The sequence below is a fragment of the Oncorhynchus nerka genome, linkage group LG28 (genome assembly GCF_034236695.1).
Source record: "Oncorhynchus nerka isolate Pitt River linkage group LG28, Oner_Uvic_2.0, whole genome shotgun sequence".
Classification (NCBI taxonomy): Eukaryota; Metazoa; Chordata; class Actinopteri; order Salmoniformes; family Salmonidae; genus Oncorhynchus; species Oncorhynchus nerka.
Genome location: NC_088423.1, coordinates 55,560,763 through 55,577,773, shown reverse-complemented (window position 1 = coordinate 55,577,773; position 17,011 = coordinate 55,560,763). Strand labels below are relative to the sequence as shown.

Sequence of the window (17,011 nt, the reverse complement as noted above, 5' to 3'; positions counted from 1 at the left end):
CACCATTTCAAAGATAACATTCTCCTTAATCCAATCCGGATGTGGTGGATTAATACGCAGCCCATGCAAAGATACAGTATCTCTAGCTTAAACAGACATATTTTTATGGGGATTTTTTATTATGCTAACTATTTTCAGTGGGGGCGCGGACATCAACTCTAGGGGGTTTTAACACGGTTTAACACTGTTAATCATATTAATTCGTGGTTTGAGTGGATTATCCCTTTAATATCGATAGTAGCCTAGCCTAGTAGCCTCGTGTGTTGCACAGCTCACGAGACAGCTGTAACACTACTAGCAATACATTTAACATCTTGATTTAATGATTTTATTTTAGTCACATTGTTAGTTTATAGCATCATTATCTGCAGAAGTAGGTTCCCACTGGGCACAGATATCAATTCAACGTCTATTCCACATTGATTCAATGCCATTTAATTGAAATGACCTGGAAACAACATTGATTCAACCAGTGTGTGCCCAGTGGGATAGGCTTTACGTTTTATCCATGTTTTTACTTATGTGTCATACATTTTACATAATTAGTCCCTCTTGTCAGTCCGTCTGTTTATTCTAGTAAAAAAGATTCCAGTAATTTGCTATTGTATTGTAATGCTAGTATAACAATGTAAACGTGTTACATGAATAATCAGGCATTCTCTTGACTTGTATGTTCTTCATATAACTTCAACACAATTATATTTCCATGTCATGTGCTTCCACTAACTTCTCTTCTTCTTTGGATTATAATGGTGGTGTACCGACCAATATTAGGTACATTACCGCCACCTACCGGGCTGGATTTCCCTGGAGACTATGGACATGTTCTAAATTCTGTTCTCTAGTCTACATGAGTGGAGGAAATAAATGTGTGCTGCGTGTATTTCAGTTTGTTCTGGACGGGCTTTGAGTAAACTGGGGAGGTTGAAGTTTATTCCCATGGATGTGATTTTCTTCTGAGTGTCTGCCTTTGATGTTAGTATGCATGACAGTGAAGCAGGACATCATCTGTGGTTTCTGCAGCTGGACAGTTGGGACATGAACCTGTGTTGTGTTTTCCTAGATATTGATGGACTTTGGGTGGATGAAATGTTCATACCTTTCTTTTCCCCCATTCTGTCCATTCCTTTTGCCATTTGTGGGGTATTTCAGCTCGCAACCAGACAGATCACAACACTGGACTCTGAACTTCCCTTCCCATTTTTTGTCTTAATGCATTCTCTATGTTTCTCTATGTATACTCTTACACTAAATATATGATTGCTTCATTCTTGTTACATATTACCTTCTGCTATTTATTAATCTGCTTTCATATTGGAATAAATTATGTCTTACAAACTGTCTAAATCATCGAGTTAAATTATACTGAGTGTACAAAATATTAAGAACACCTGCTCTTTCCATGACAGACTGACCAGATGAATCCATGTAAAAGCTATAATCCCCTGTTGAATTCATATCCCCTGTTAAATCCACTTTAATCAGTGTAGATGAAGGGGCAGAGGCAGGTTAAAGATTGTTAAGCCTTGAGACAATTGAGATATGAATTGTGTACGTGTTCCATCCAGTGGGTGAATGGGCAAGAAAAACCAGGGTATGGTAGTAGGTGCCAGGAGCACCGGTTGGTGTCAAGAACTGCAACACCGCTGGGTTTTTCATGCTCAATTTCCTGTGTGTATCAAAAATGCCCCCCCCCCCCCTCCCCGAGGACATCCAGCCAATTTGACACAAATGTGGGAAGCATTGGAGTCAACATGGGCCAGCATCCCTGTGTAACGCTTTTGACACCTTGTGGAGTCCATGCCCCAACAAATTGAGGCTATTCTTAGGGCACGACTAAATATTAGGAAGATGATCCTAATGTTTGGTATACTCCGTGTCTATCTTCTTCCAGTAGAGTCAGGTAGGAGCTCCAAAGGGTATGTAGGGAGGGCCATCATGTTTTATGTATTTTTAATCACGGGAACTATCATGTGTTGTGCTGCAACTGCTACTGCCGTGGTAATCACCCTGCAACTCTTACTGCCAAGGTGAATGCTCATGTTAATTCATGATTTAGCTTATGTCCCTGTATCATTTGCACATTATTGGCATGTTGCTTGTATCGCTGGCAGAGCACACGTTGAGATTGTATTTCCTAATGCTTTGTTGTTTCACTATTGCCCCATCAATGCCTGGCCTGAGCCTCCCAAAACACTTTGGATGTCTGGGCACTTGCTTGTAGTGTGCTTTATTCTATTGTTGTAAACATGTGTTTGCACACAAACCCTGTAGCTTATGGTTTTACAGTCATCCATAGCTGTCATGCACATAAAACATCAAGGTTAGGCAATATCTTAGGTGTCCTATATTTAAGGATAGTAGTAGGCCTAGTTACGCGTGCATATCATTCATGCTTGTACATTGTGTGTATGCAAAGTGTCTTATACCCTTATACCGCTCACTCTGCTATAGTCATTTTATAATGCTGTGGGTCATGAGCTTTCTGCATACTGGCTGAGCGTAAACTCATATCTGACACTATCATGTTGGCAAAATGCTTTGGTCCGCTATGTGCACCGTTCAGCAGGAGAGCAGCATGATATCTTGTGCTAATTGGATGGTGTCTGTCGCTGGCTGACATTATTACTGGGTCGCTTCTAATCAGAGTTGTCTAGAATAAGCTCTCTCAAACAGAACGTTTCATTAAAGGTGATAAAACGCTTGATTGCCAACTGCTGATCACCATATGGTGTTTAACAAGCCATCAGCATGCTAGGTAATGCTAGTATCAACAGCCATCCAACACAGCTGGAAGCTATAGCTAGCCTTGTTTGGTCATTGCACCACAATATAGGGTCAGCTTCCCCACTAAGGTCCAGGGTAAGAACTTGAAATTTGAGGAAAATGGTTTTGGGTTAAGGTTAGGGTTAGTGCTAGCAGCTGTAATGTGAATATGCTATACGTAGCCACCATTGGTTGCTGTTTTGGGGTTTTGTTAGTATATTGTATGTAGTTTTATGCTTTTTGATGATAATGCATGTTATGGCTGAGCTGTGCTGCTGTGAACCAGTCTGATGTCTGCTCTTCTCTCTGTATAATGTGTTCTGTTTATATAACCAGGTATGCTTTTCTATTCCACATCTGTCTGGCAAATGCAACCTTCCTTATCAATGGCCCGATGGCAGGCTTTCAGTTCATCGGTTTGTAGTCTGCCCAGGAATCCACCTGACTACCTATTCTTCATGGCCTACAGAGCAGCGACCAACTTTCATATCAAAGAGTATGTCTCCTCTCTCAGTAGTACAAGTTGTAGTTTCACGCTAAAGCAATGGTGTAGAATAGAGCCCTTAGTATCACAATACTCGATACTAAAATGATACATATTATCTAAAGTCAGAATAACCACTAGGTTTTTTAAACAATGTGTTGATAACTGGTAGAACAACTAAAGTAACAAATATAATATATTCTATTCTACAGTATATTACATTTATTTAAAAAAATAAAACACTATATTTAATTACAGATGAACATCCTAACCCTTCCTTATGCAAAACCATATGACACATCCGATCATACAAAATAATTGTACAATTGAATCTTAACTGTTTTAAAATGTGGGGTTAATTTGCTCATCTATGGCCAAAATATTGGGTCAAATGACATTCATTAGACCTAGGATTCATTATTCATTACAGCTTAATCATTTAATGTATTAACTGAATAGTTTAGTTCCAAAACTTAAAGAACACTCTGAAGCTCCTTTCTTGAAGCGTCTATATTACAATGGTCTACACACCATATAAATACAATTGGTTTTTAGACAGCATACTACGATTCCCATTTCAACACCCAGGGTGCAATCCTCTGTCCGGGGCTGCTAGATGTCTAGTGGTTACTGCTAGCAAGTACAGCCCTGACAATGTAGTCTAAATATATGACTTTTGGTTTGTAATCACACTATAATTATAATGCTCACTCGCAAAATGTATTAGAATTTAGTTGCTAGTAAAATAATGTACAATGCAAATGTCATGGGTGAAATATTTTTTTTATGTTGTTTTGGAACTAAAACCCCCTTGCATAATGTAACACCTTTTTCTTACTTGTATTCCCATAGTTCACTTCGTTAGAAGAAGCCATGCTGTCTGCATTTTCTCTATCCTCTCGCTTGCTTCTCGAAAGTGGCTTGCGCTGTGTCAGCTGCATGCACAAGTAGCCTGGCTGGCTTACTACTGCCCCATTGAAGATTTAGAATGACACACTCGATCCTATCAATCCATATATGACGTGAGACACATTTCACAGAAGTACCGAAACTAACAAAAATTCTAGTACCTAACCTTTTTTTCGTGTTCTAGTATCGAAAAAGTACTGACGTTTCAGTTTACCATGTGGTGATTTACGGCACAGCATTAGATGAGTAGCTTATTTTTAATTTACCAAGATGGCAAGTTCATCTTGCCTCAGCGAGGTCACTGGGCAGTGAGTAACATGAGAAATAAGCCTACTCTTGGTTTTCTGAGAAGCTGTCTCAGTATGGCGTGCCTTAACAAATTTCATATTACAGTGAGCTCCAAAAGTATTGGGACACTGACACATGTTGTGTTGTTTTTGCTCTGCAGTCCAGCACTTTCGATTTGAAAAGATATAATGACTATGAGGGTAAAGTGCAGAATGTCAGCTTTAATTTGAGGGTAATTTCATAAACTGTTTTGAAATTCCATCACTTTTTGTAGCGGACCAAAAGTATTACAAAAATGTTATACCCAAGTGAAAGCCATGGAAGGCCACAATATAGTCCCTTAAAATTAGATTAACTTTTGTTTTCAAGTAGAATGTTAATGCAGATTTAATTTAGTTTGATTTTATTTATAAGGATCTTTTGGGGTAGAAATCATTTTGACACCTATCTTTTAAAGAAAACAAATACAAATATTATAAAAAAATGTGGTGTATATCTCAGACGAACAGCTTTACTATATAATTTTTTTTGAAGGTTCCTGTCTGTGTAAGTGGGTGTTCCCTTTCTTGCATGAGCTCACGGTTCCTCCATAATATCTGGCATGCTCACGTGAGAGAACAGCTGGCTCTAGTCTACTTATTGTTCCCTCCCCACTCGCCCCACCTGCCCTGAGCAGAAATATTTGACAGTGAGATGTCTCGCTATGCGGCAATAAGTAGACCAGAGTGGCCCCGCCCAGATCAGAAAAAATTGGAAAGCCAGATGTACCCCTTTCTCTTCCGTCTCTGACTGTATATCAAATAGACACACACACACACACTCACTTCGGACGAGGAGGTTGACGTTCCTCTTGGCCGGGTTCCCCACGTTGTTGACCGCTGTGCAGTTGTAGAAGCCTGAGTCGGCGGGCGTGACCGAGCGCAGTGTCAGAGTCCCATTCCTTACCAACGAGTTTCTCGGCAATGGGTTGGGGTAGCGCGACCAGGTGACAGTGGGCTTAGGGAATCCGGCGGTCACCTCACACGACAGGGTCACGTCTTTCCCGGGGTCCACCACCAAGGTCTCGTTGACCGACAGCCGTAGAGCAGGGGGAGCTGAGGGGAGAGGAGGGTGAGAAGAGTGGAAAATGTGTGAGTTTGTCATTGTTTAAAATATGCGTCCGGTGAGTTGTCTACATTGTTGTTAGGATGTTGGCTAGTTGACCGACAGCCAGAGAGCAGGGGAACTCAGGAGAAGAGGGGGAGAGGAGAAGGTGTTAGTATGTACATTGCCAGTAGCTAGTTCTTGTTCCGTTTTGACTTCTCACACATGTGAGTGGACACACTGATAGTGATAACACACAGATTCACGCACGCGCACACACACATACACACACAGATCTGCCTTCCAGGCATGTTCTACTCTAAACCCAGAGCTGTGTAGACATTAGCTGTAGCTTATATCTTTAGCTCTGTGTCAATCTTTAACCACATTCATTAACGACTCCATTACAACTACCTCTCCAGGAGTACCCAAACAACTAGACACGCTTTTAGATGGCTTCGGGCTAAATCAATATCATTTTTCAGAAGGTAAGATTGTAGCAGTGGGCTCACTTCACAATTTGACTGTGTGAACAACTAAATAGCAGCCTGTCGATGTGCCCTTGAGCAAGGCACTTAACCCTAATTGCTCCTGTACTGTAAGTTGCTCTGGATAAGAGTGTACGCTAAATGACTAAAATGCAAATGCGCGGTATCTGAAAGGGCTTCGAAGATACAGTTGACTCATTGGATCTATCTGTATTGATTTGGAAAGCAAGCTCTATTAAATGACACCTCTGTCTCTAGATCAATATACATAAGAGGTAGACGGAAAGAATGTGCGCATATCATTTAGTCACTTTAACAGGCATTCATTTAGAATAGATTTGTGTCCTCCTGGTCTCTTTATAGTTATACTCTCCTTAGAGCATTAGTCGGGAATACTTTAAATGAAGTTGCTCCTAAACCTTTGTAGTACAACTAGTAACATAATTGTATTAACATTTGTAGTACTTTAGTAGCAGCAACCTCTTAAGGATCACACCTTCCTTTTCTATTTTTGCCTAAAATGACATATCCAAACCTAACTGCCTGTAGCTCAGGACCTGAAGAAAGGATATGCATATATAACACATTAGATCTGGTAAAAGATAATACATTCGTAAAAAAAAATTGTTTCCATCATCTGAAAAGAGGGGTCCCGTAGAGGCTAATTGCAAATTAATTGCATGTTAAGACAAGTTTCACGGCAGACATTGTGACAGCCATGCTAAGTGACAAGCTACCAAAACTAGCACAAAGTGAAGTTCTTGTTTCATAGCTGTCCTTTAAAAAAAAAAAGAGTAGAATGACCTGAAATACAGCATGGCGAGAACATCGCAGAGGGCAAAACACTCCAGAACACCAGACAGAGATCGATAGCAGCTCAACACATTGGAAATACAGAGGGCAAAGCTGGGAAGAGTGGAACAAAATACTGTAGAGCAGACAAAGGAGGAAAAAACGGGTAAGTCCAAAGGGACATTAATCATCAAAGTTGTCGTTTTGACAGAACACACACAAACCTAGCCGTCGGACTTAAGGTGGAAAGAATGGCTGTGGACGGCTTTTCCGTCAGGCCATGGAGTCACACATCCCTAATGGGCAGAACTTGTTTGCTGTGGAGTATAGTAGTGCATACAGAAAGTGTGTTAATACTTGATGGTATGCCAAGGGCCTCCCGGGTGGCGCAGTGGTTAAAGGCGCTGTACTGCAGTGCCAGCTGTGCCACCAGAGACTCTGGGTAGAGTTGTCCGGGTTAGGGAGCGTTTGGCCGGTAGGGATATCCTTGTCTCATCGCGCACCAGCAACTCCCGTGGCGGACTGGGCGCAGTGCGCTCTAACCAAGGTTGCCAGGTGCACGATGTTTCCTCCAACACATTGGTGTGGCTGGCTTCCGGGTTGGATGCGCACTGTGTTAAGAAGCAGTGCGGCTTGGCTGGATTGTGTATCGGAGGACACATGACTTTCAACCTTAGTCTCTCCTGAGCCTGTACGTACGGGAGTTGTAGCGATGAGACAAGATAGTAGCTACAATTGGATACTACGAAATTGGGGAGAAAAAGGGGGTAAAAATAAATCAAATACTTGTTGGTATGAATAAAATGTAGGACATATTATGGAGGTTGTTATGAATGATACTGCAATACGGTCCTGAATTATTTCATGAAGGCGTTATGAATGCCCTATGCACCATGAAGTAAAGTATTTCAGATATATTTTGTGTCTCTGAGATCTGTCTATGTTCACATTTGCCATGCATTTGCCATACATTTGCCATGCATTTGCCATACATTTGCCATGCTTCCAGGAATAACAAGAGTCAAGGTTAACCACATTTAAAAAAACAAAAAACAATAATGGACTTACAAACCTTTTACAATTCACAAAAAATACAAAACGTTGGTAGGTTTTAGATTTGGGAGAGTGCAATAGCTTTTATTTGATCAAGTTTTTAAATTAGCAACTTTATGTGTCCACTTTTTGGATATAAGACTCCAGTCAAAAGTAGTGCACTATATAGGGAATAGGGTGCTATTTGGTACGCCAACAGTCTTACTGTGTTGTAACTTTAATGAGTTACAGAGTTAATTGTTTACCATTAATTCATTGAGCTGTATCTATAGATATTTTATTTTACAATTATTTACAAATGTAAGAGTCATTGTATTAGAATTCATGTGAAGGAGATTGAGAGTGTACATATTTCTGTTGTATTTGATTACGGAAGTAAAAAAAATGTGAACAAGCCCAGTGACAAGTTATATTCCCTGGCTTCCGAACCAACTTTCTTTTATTGTTTTGTAGAATCTAAAGTGGTAAAATGTAACGTGAACAAGTATTATTACTAAAAAGAAGCTTTCATCTCACAACCTTTGAAGATAGTTATTCTATATTTTTGGTGCCGAAACCCGGGAGTATGAACTGCGACGAAGATCAGAGGGAAAGAAAGAATAGTAGAAAGTAGAAAGTAGAAAGAATGCAACGAAAGCGGGGTACCATCCGAGGTGCCACAACGCAGACTTTTGAATAAAACTGACGTGGAAATAACCCAGTCAAGTCCGGATACCGATCACTTGAGTACATTATTGGAATTGCTGTTAGCTAAGGAGGACAGCTTGTTTGAGAAAATGAGAAGAAAATAAGTCCTAAAAAAACAGGATCTCAATCTATTACCAGCACAGGTGAGTGATGCTAACTCAGACAGATCTCAGAGACAATCAGTAAGGCTACCAAAGTTGATTATTGAGAAATTCTATGGAGATGTCAATATGTGGCAGGAGTTTTGGAGCCAGTATCAGACTGCTATTCACAAAATGATTCACTGTGCAATAAAGATAAGTTTACCTACCGGGAAACATATCTCACTGGACCAGCTGCAAAGGCAGTAGCAGGACTGATGTTAACAGGCAGTAACTATGATGATGCAATCGCTCTGCTCAAGAGCAGATTTGGAAGGAAAGATCTTGTGATTAGTGCTCACATGTCAAAGCTGCTGAATCTCACTCCCGTGAAGATATCCTCTGACCTAAATGCCTTGAGGCAGCTATATGAGGAATGTGACATTCAGGTTAGGAGCTTGGAATCGCTGGGTGTAGTGTCAGAAACCTATGGAAGTCTTCTATGCCCAATCTTACTGCAGATGATTCCAGAGGACATAGCTCTTGAATATAGTCGTCAGAGGGGAGTAGATGATGAATGGAAAATGTCTGAGATCGTCAGTTTCCTACAGAAGGAGGTCCAGAGCAGGGAGAGGGCGCTACAAATGACAAGATCATGAAACCAACAGAAAGAGAGCAAACCATGGAACAAGTCATGCTCCTCCAATGAAATGAAAACAGAAAGACCCAACATGCAATCTGCTGCGGCACAACACTGTCTATTCTGTGACAGTGCAGACCACAAATCAGAAAACTGCCCTGACCACAATATTGAAGCACGCAAAGAGAAATGAAAGAAAATGGAAAGATGCTTTGTATGTTTAGGACAGAAACACATAGCAAAATTATGTAAAGTCAAAGACATGTCATGTGCAACATGTGGAAGCAAACATCAAATTGCTGTGTGTACCGGTAAGAGGAGTGAGATGCGAGATCATACTGTTTCTGCAGATGATGATGCTTCCTCAGTTATTCCCCAATCAGTGAAGATGAAACCAGATTAACAGAACACTGAATAGCTATAAACGACAAAGGCATGGGTAAGAAGGCCCATCGGGCAGGAAGATAGCTCGTTGCTTTTTAGATGGAGGCAGTCTGAAGTTTCATACATGAACACCTTGTGAAGAGCCTGAAGCTACCAGTAATCAGACAAGAGGCACTCACTCTTCACAAGTTTGGGTCCTCTGCTCCAGCAACGTCCCAACGCAACACAGTGAAAGTCATCTTGGAGAATGTCTGGGACAAACAGCAGAGAATTGAAATAGAGGCAATTGAAACCTCACAAGTGTGCACAGCTGTGATGAAGGTTCCTAGTGAGCAGATTCAACATTAGCTCTATAGAAAGGGACTGCAGATCGCAAACTTTTCGGGAGATGACAATGATATTGAACTTTCTGTCCTGAAAGGAGCAGACTACTACCGGCAGATAGTATCAGGCCGAGTGGAGCGACTGACAGAGACACTGGTGGCTTTAGAGAGCACCTTTGAATGGTTGTTGCAGGAACCAGTGTCCATGTCAAGTGTCGCTGAGGCAACATGCATGTTCATCTGACATGATGAAGACACACTAGTCTCCAAACAACTGCATGCATTCTGGGAGCTTGAGTCTCTGGGTATCACAAGTGAGAAAACACAAAACGAAGAGGAAAATTAGGCTCTACAGAGGTTCAAGAGAACAACCACCTTCAAAGATGGACGATACCATGCGGAGTTGCCATGGAAATGAGAAATGCCAGAAATCCAAGACAACTGCAGAATTGCTAAGAAATGGTTTGAAGGACTGAAGAAGGATGTGACGTTGTACAGAAGATACAATGAAGTAATAGAGGACTACTTACAACAGGATATGGGAGAGGACATGCCCAAGGACACTGCATCAAGCACAGGCAACATGAAATACTACTTACCTCACCATGCAGTACTCAGAGAAGACAATGTGACGACAACACAGAGTGGTGTTTTATGCCTCGTCCTATGAAGATGGCTGTCCATCACTCAATGACTGTCTACTCACAGAACCTAACCCGAATCCAGATCTGCTCAGCGTTCAGACTACATGAGATCGCATTCATGGCAGACATCAAGAAGACTTTCCTAGAGATATCCCTAGCAGAGAGAGACTTAGACGCTGTGAGATTCCTGTGGCTCACAGGCCCAACAAGGGGAGAAAATAAAGAGGAACTGTGCGTGCCGAGGATGAACAGAGTGGTATTTGGAGCTTCCCCAAGTACATTCTTGCATGCAGCTACAATCAGGAAGCACCTGAAACAATATAAAACAGAACAACCAGAAGTTGTAGAGACATTGAGAGAGTCACTCTATGTAGATGACTTCATTGGAAGTTCACGCGATGTTGAAGAGGCTGACCTTGTGACAACTGCAAAGTGAATGCTGTCGACTGCAGGCACGGACCTGTGAATGACCAATTCTCCTGAACTGAAACCAAATGGGAGGAGATTATGACAACTGACCACCCGTTGGTGCTAGAAATACAAGGGGTAGTGCTGAAAGTTTTAGGTTTAGTGTGGAGACTGGGAACAGATGACTTTGTGTTACTGACCATTCTAAAGCAAAAGAAAAACACAACGTGAAGTGTTTTGCAGTCGTCTGCACTCATCTTCAACCCTCTTGGCTTCCTGACCCCCTTCACAATCAAGATCAAGTACATGTTCCAGGAAATGTGGGAGTCAGAGGAGACTGATGATAACAAGGTTCCAGAAGAAGTGAATACAGAACAAAAGCCCAGTTGCCAGGTCACTGTACCGCTCGCAGCAAACAGCACAGACATCACTGGACGCGTGTTGGAGCTTGAAAGGTACAGAAAACTGAAAAGAGTGTTCAGAGTGACCGCCTGGATAGAGAGATCCTTAGCCAATGCTGGGAAATACTCATCAGGTCAGTGAAAACATGCCTGAGAAAGGTTCTTGGGAGAGCTTCACTCAACTTTGATGAGATTTAAGCAAAGTTCTGACAGAGATTGATGCTGTCCTAAATTCTAGGCCTCTGACCTTTGTGCACAATGAAGTGGATGAGCCACAACCCCTGACACCAGCACACTTCCTGGTGGGTAAAAGACTAACCTATTTGCCGACCAAGCCATTTCCAGCTGACACTCAGTACCCAACGCTAAACAAGGAGGAAATGACACCCAGATGGAAGTACAGACAGAGACTTGTGACCAGCTTCTGGAACAGCTGGCAAAGAGTCTACTTACTGGATCTATAGTCAGCACACCGCTGTGACACACCACAGCCCACCCCACTGAATGTGGGTGATGTTGCACTCATCAGATAAGATAACACACCCAGACTAACCTGGAAACTAGGAAAGTTTGAGGAACTGTTTCCAGGCTGAAATGGCCTAGTTAGGTCATGTTCAGTTTGTACTGCCTCATGGACTTGTTGGTTGAGAAGGCCTATTCAGTTGATATACTGCTTAGAGATTTAGATGAACACAGCGGTTCATTGGGGGGAGGATGTTGTAACTTTAATGGGTTACAGAGATAATGTTTACAGTTAATTCATTGAGCTGTATCAATTTACATATGTAAGAGTGATGGAAATTGAGAGAACTATGTACATATTTATGTTGTATTGTTTAGTATTGGATTACGCTATTGTCAGTTAGTACCAGAATGCCTTGCTATAGGAAGTTAAAAAAAAAATAAGAATGTGCCAGTTATGTACAAGTGACAAGTGATTACCCTGGCTTTCGCTAGCAACTTTCTTTAAATTGTTTTGTAGAATCTGAAGTGGTAAAATATAACGTGAACAAGTATTATTACTAAAAATAAGCGTTCATCTAACAACCGACATTGAGTCATTACTTTGAAGATAATTAGTTATTCTGTCATGTGTGCTCCCTCTACGGCCTCTATGTCACCAAGCTGCACACTTGTTACCATCATTAAGCGCACCTGGCCGTCATCAGACTCACCTGGACTCCAGCACTTCCCTGATTACCTTCCCTATATATGTCACTCCCTTTGGTTCCTTCCCCAGGGGTTATTGTTTCTGTTTCTGGTCTGTGAGTTGTTAATGTTTCTTGTTTTGTTTTATGTTGTGTTTATTTATTAAAACACTCACTGCCTGAACTTGCTTCCTGACTCTCAGCGCACATCGTTACATATTCTATATACTGAGATGAAAGTGCACATTTTACTTAATAGAATAGAGCTGCTTTGTCAGATTCAAAGTACAAACTAAGTCCAAACCCCCACTTACTGGACTAACGAACACATATTACCTGGATAGTAACAATTTTTTATTTAGATTCACTGGCATGTTCAGGGTGCAATGTCATAGAACATTCAGATAGAAATGCATTGTCTAGAACATATATGACTTAGAATTTGGCATCATGTCAGCTCTTTTCATGACATTTCGCTCAGACGTTATGCATAAGTATTCATTTAGAACCACTGGTCTATTCAGAAGGGTGCAACATTACAGAATATTCAGATATAAACGCATTGTACAAATGCTGTATGACAATAATGCCGAATTGGACAGCATGACAGTTTTATTCATTACATTTCTTTTCTGCAACACTCAGAACATTTCCTCACCGAATATATCCCCCTCTTCGCTAATACTCGTCATGAATCTACCCAATGGAGTGCTGGGTCAAAGGTCAATGGTGAGAGCTGACTCCCACTCTAATCCAATGACAGGTGAGAGAGTGAGATGGAGGATATGCATCCATCCGCACAGTAATAACCTCGCTCCCCACTCCAATCCAATATGCTTACCCCTTTCTATGGGAAGTGGTGGGGAACACAGTGGGGGGCTAAAGCTTTTCTCTTAGCCCCTGAATTCTCAGAGTAAAGGGATAATCTCATATCGAGACCCCGCAAAAAATAGGAACCTATTTATTAGAGAGACCTCATATCCCTTAGTCTATAATCTTCCTCTCTTCACCAGATTTCCATCGCAGTAATGAAAAGAGCATGTGGGGAGGCTGGCAGCTGGGGAGGAAAACACACATGAGACAGACACGGACACACAGATTCGCATACACACACGTGCACACACAGACACATCGGAACTGACACACACACACAGACACATGTGCACAGACAGACACATCACAACTGAAGACAGGCACACACACACACACATTCACAAAACACAGATCCAACATCTTGCTATACCTCTTCAACTAACTCATTGTTAATTATTTTCGGAGGAGCAACAGATTTTCATAGTTATTCATGCATGTATGTCAAGGTTTGAGTTAATATTATACGTTTATAGCCATGTATTTCCAAGTTATACACCAAATCATGACTTTCTTTATTATGTAACTAGAAAGAATATTGGAAACTGAAGCCATATTGGTCCTCAATAAAAACTATTAGAGCCCAGAAGAGAACCTTCTCTTGCTTGAAGAAAAAATAAAAACACCTTGAAACATCCATTTAATAGAATGGTGCAAGGGGCACCATTTCCCTGATCTTATGAGCTCTTAAACATCAGTCTCTGGATCTGTCCCAAATGGCACTCTATTCCATATCTAGTGCACTTCTTTTGACCAGAGCCACATGGTCACTGTTCAAAAGTAGTGCACTAGATAGGGAATTGGGTGCCATTTGGGATGCACCCTATGTGCCAGGTCCACTAGAGCGAAGGTCCAATATAATTATTTAATGAACACAATACTTCATGAGTGTTATTAAAAGTGTCCTGATGCCACCTTTCTTAAGACTGATATCCCTCATAGGGGAAGTCCCCCAATCCGTCAAAACTACACTTACTACAGATTTGGTCTCAACAATGTGCCACCTCTCACACTGCAGGCCTTAATGCTCAAACCAGTTTTGTTTTTCAAATCCGCTTTCGACTAGTGACTGTCCAAACAGCATGTTACAAGTGACCAAATGGGATTTGTGTAAATTCAGACTGTAGTCATTTGCTAATATGGCTACACTAGTTGCCATTGTAATAGTGGGTGTTTGCGCAGTGCCGTAAACCACAGATTACCCATGTTATTGACCAGATAATCATGTGGCCTAATTAAAAATGAAAATAATTGTCTTCAAAAAGGTATTTAAAAAATGGAAGGCAGTCGGGAGGAGGCAAGATCCGTTGGGACCATTCTAGCCAAAGCGAGGGCAGATATTCATGTGAACAACCGGCGCAACGCCGATAATAAAGTGGTTTTTGCTGGGATGTTACGTGTCCTACTTATACCAGTACACTAGTAACAACCTAAGCGTCACACACTTCTATTCGATCAAATAAGCCTCACTTAGCAAATAAGCCATTCAATTTTTGGGGGACCAAAATTGACACTCTCATTGATCTCCATACAAAAACTTCTCCCTTGGTGAGCAAAAAAAAAAATGCCATCTGCTGGAGAAAATATATTTTGGGCCCAATTATCCCTCTTGCGTTGCCTCTTCCTCTCTGCGTAAACTGATTGGTGGTGGTGCTCTCATTTAGAAGTTGTTGTGGAGCAAGCATTACCAGTGGTGTACTTAAGTAAAAATACTTTAAACAACTACTTAAGTACTGCTTGCGGGCATCTGTACTTTACTATTTATTTAACAACTTTTACTTCATTACATTCCTAAAGAAAATAATGACCTTTTTACTCCATACAGTTTACCTGACAGACAAAAGTACTTATTTGGAATGCTTATCAGGACAGGAAAATGGTCCAATTCATGCACTTATTGTGTGCTCCCTCTCCGGCCTCTAGGTCACCAGGGTGCTCGTTATGGCACACACCTGTCACCATCGTTGCGCGTCATCAGACTTGTATTACGTTGCATTTTTTAAAATTAAAACACTCACTTTCTAAACTTGCTTGCCGATTCTCAGCGCACATGTTACACTTATCAAGACAACACATGGTCATCCCTTCTGCCTCCGATCAAAAGGAATCCCTAAACACAAATGCATCTTTTGTAAATTATGTAAATTATGAGTGTTGGAGTGTGCCCCTGACTATCCATACATTTTAAAAACAAGAAAATATTGCCGCCTGCTTTGCTTAACAGAATAAATTTGATTTATACTTTTACTTTTGATACTTAAGTATATGTTAGTAATTACATTTACTTTAGAGCTGGTCACGGGTGCACCTCAAGGTATTAAACGATATTATAACCGCCATCGACCTGGCCAAGGCTTTCGACTGTCAATCCCTGTATTCCTATCGGCAGACTCAATAGCCTTGGTTTCTCAAATGACTGCCTCGCCTGGTTCACCAACTACATCGCAGACAGAGTTCAGTGTGTCAAATTGGAGGGCCTGTTGTCCGAACTTCCGGCAGTCTCTATGGGGATACCACAGGGTTCAATTCTCGGGCAAACTCTTTTCTCTGTATATATCAATTGTCGCTCTTGCTGCAGGGATTCCCTGATCCACCTCTACGCAGACGACACCATTCTGTAAACATATGGCCCTTCTTTGGACACTGTGTTAACCTGTTGCTTCTACCCTCTACTTTTTTGAACATTCTGTTAAAAAATGCATGCTTTTCAGCATTCATTTCAGCGCCCTGCTAGCATCATGCCAGGAATATAGTATATGCATTTGCTTAGTCTGTGTGGATAGAAAACACTCAGACGTTTAAAAATCTCCAATCCAAAAATCAAATGCTGTGGCTTTACCAGAACGGCATTTACATCGAAAACACAGGAAAAACTGATCACTGAAAATGGGAAAATATATCCATGCCTACTTGAACCCAACTGATAAACGTGAACCACAATTAATTGACTGAGGTTGCAGTACCTACAGCTTCCACACGGTGTCTAGAGTCTTGTCATTTCCCTTCGAGTTTTTTCTTGGTCAAACACATACAGGACACCCAGCATATCCTCCGGTCTAGGACCGATATTTTCGTTGAGTTTCTAGCCAGACATTTTTTAGACGGACAGACTTTTAATGATCTTTACATCGCCTCCTGATGAATTTTATCGCTTATTAACGTTTACTAATACCTGAAAGTTGCATTACAAACGTATTTCGAAACTTTTGTGAAAGTTTATACATCGACTTTTTGAATTTAAAAAAATGACGTTAAAACAATGTTTTTTTCTGAATATCAGCAACAGCTCTACATATTAATGATATCTAGGCTTTATACAACCTTTAATCGAAATAAAGACCCAAATAGTGTTTATGGGACATCTAGGAGTGCCAACAAAGAAGATGGTGAAAGGTAATGAATTTTTTTATTTTATTTGTGCGGTTTGTGCCACCTGAAATGCTAATTATTTTGTTTACGTCCCCTGTGGGTCTTTTGGGGTGTTGCATGCTATCAGATAATAGCTTCTCATGCTTTCAGCGAAAAGCATTTTAAAAATCTGACTTGTTGCCCGGATTCACAAC

General features: G+C 41.0%; 1 protein-coding gene across 1 annotated transcript in view; it reads right to left on the bottom strand.

The window, feature by feature from the left end:
- The window catches only part of LOC115102815 (MAM domain-containing glycosylphosphatidylinositol anchor protein 1-like), a 397,798-nt gene that overhangs the window by 125,845 nt on the left and 254,942 nt on the right, over positions 1 to 17,011 (bottom strand). The window contains exon 6 of the mRNA XM_029623129.2: positions 5,272 to 5,541. Coding sequence (XP_029478989.2) covers positions 5,272 to 5,541 — 270 coding nt within the window. The remainder of the gene's footprint in view (positions 1 to 5,271; positions 5,542 to 17,011) is intronic.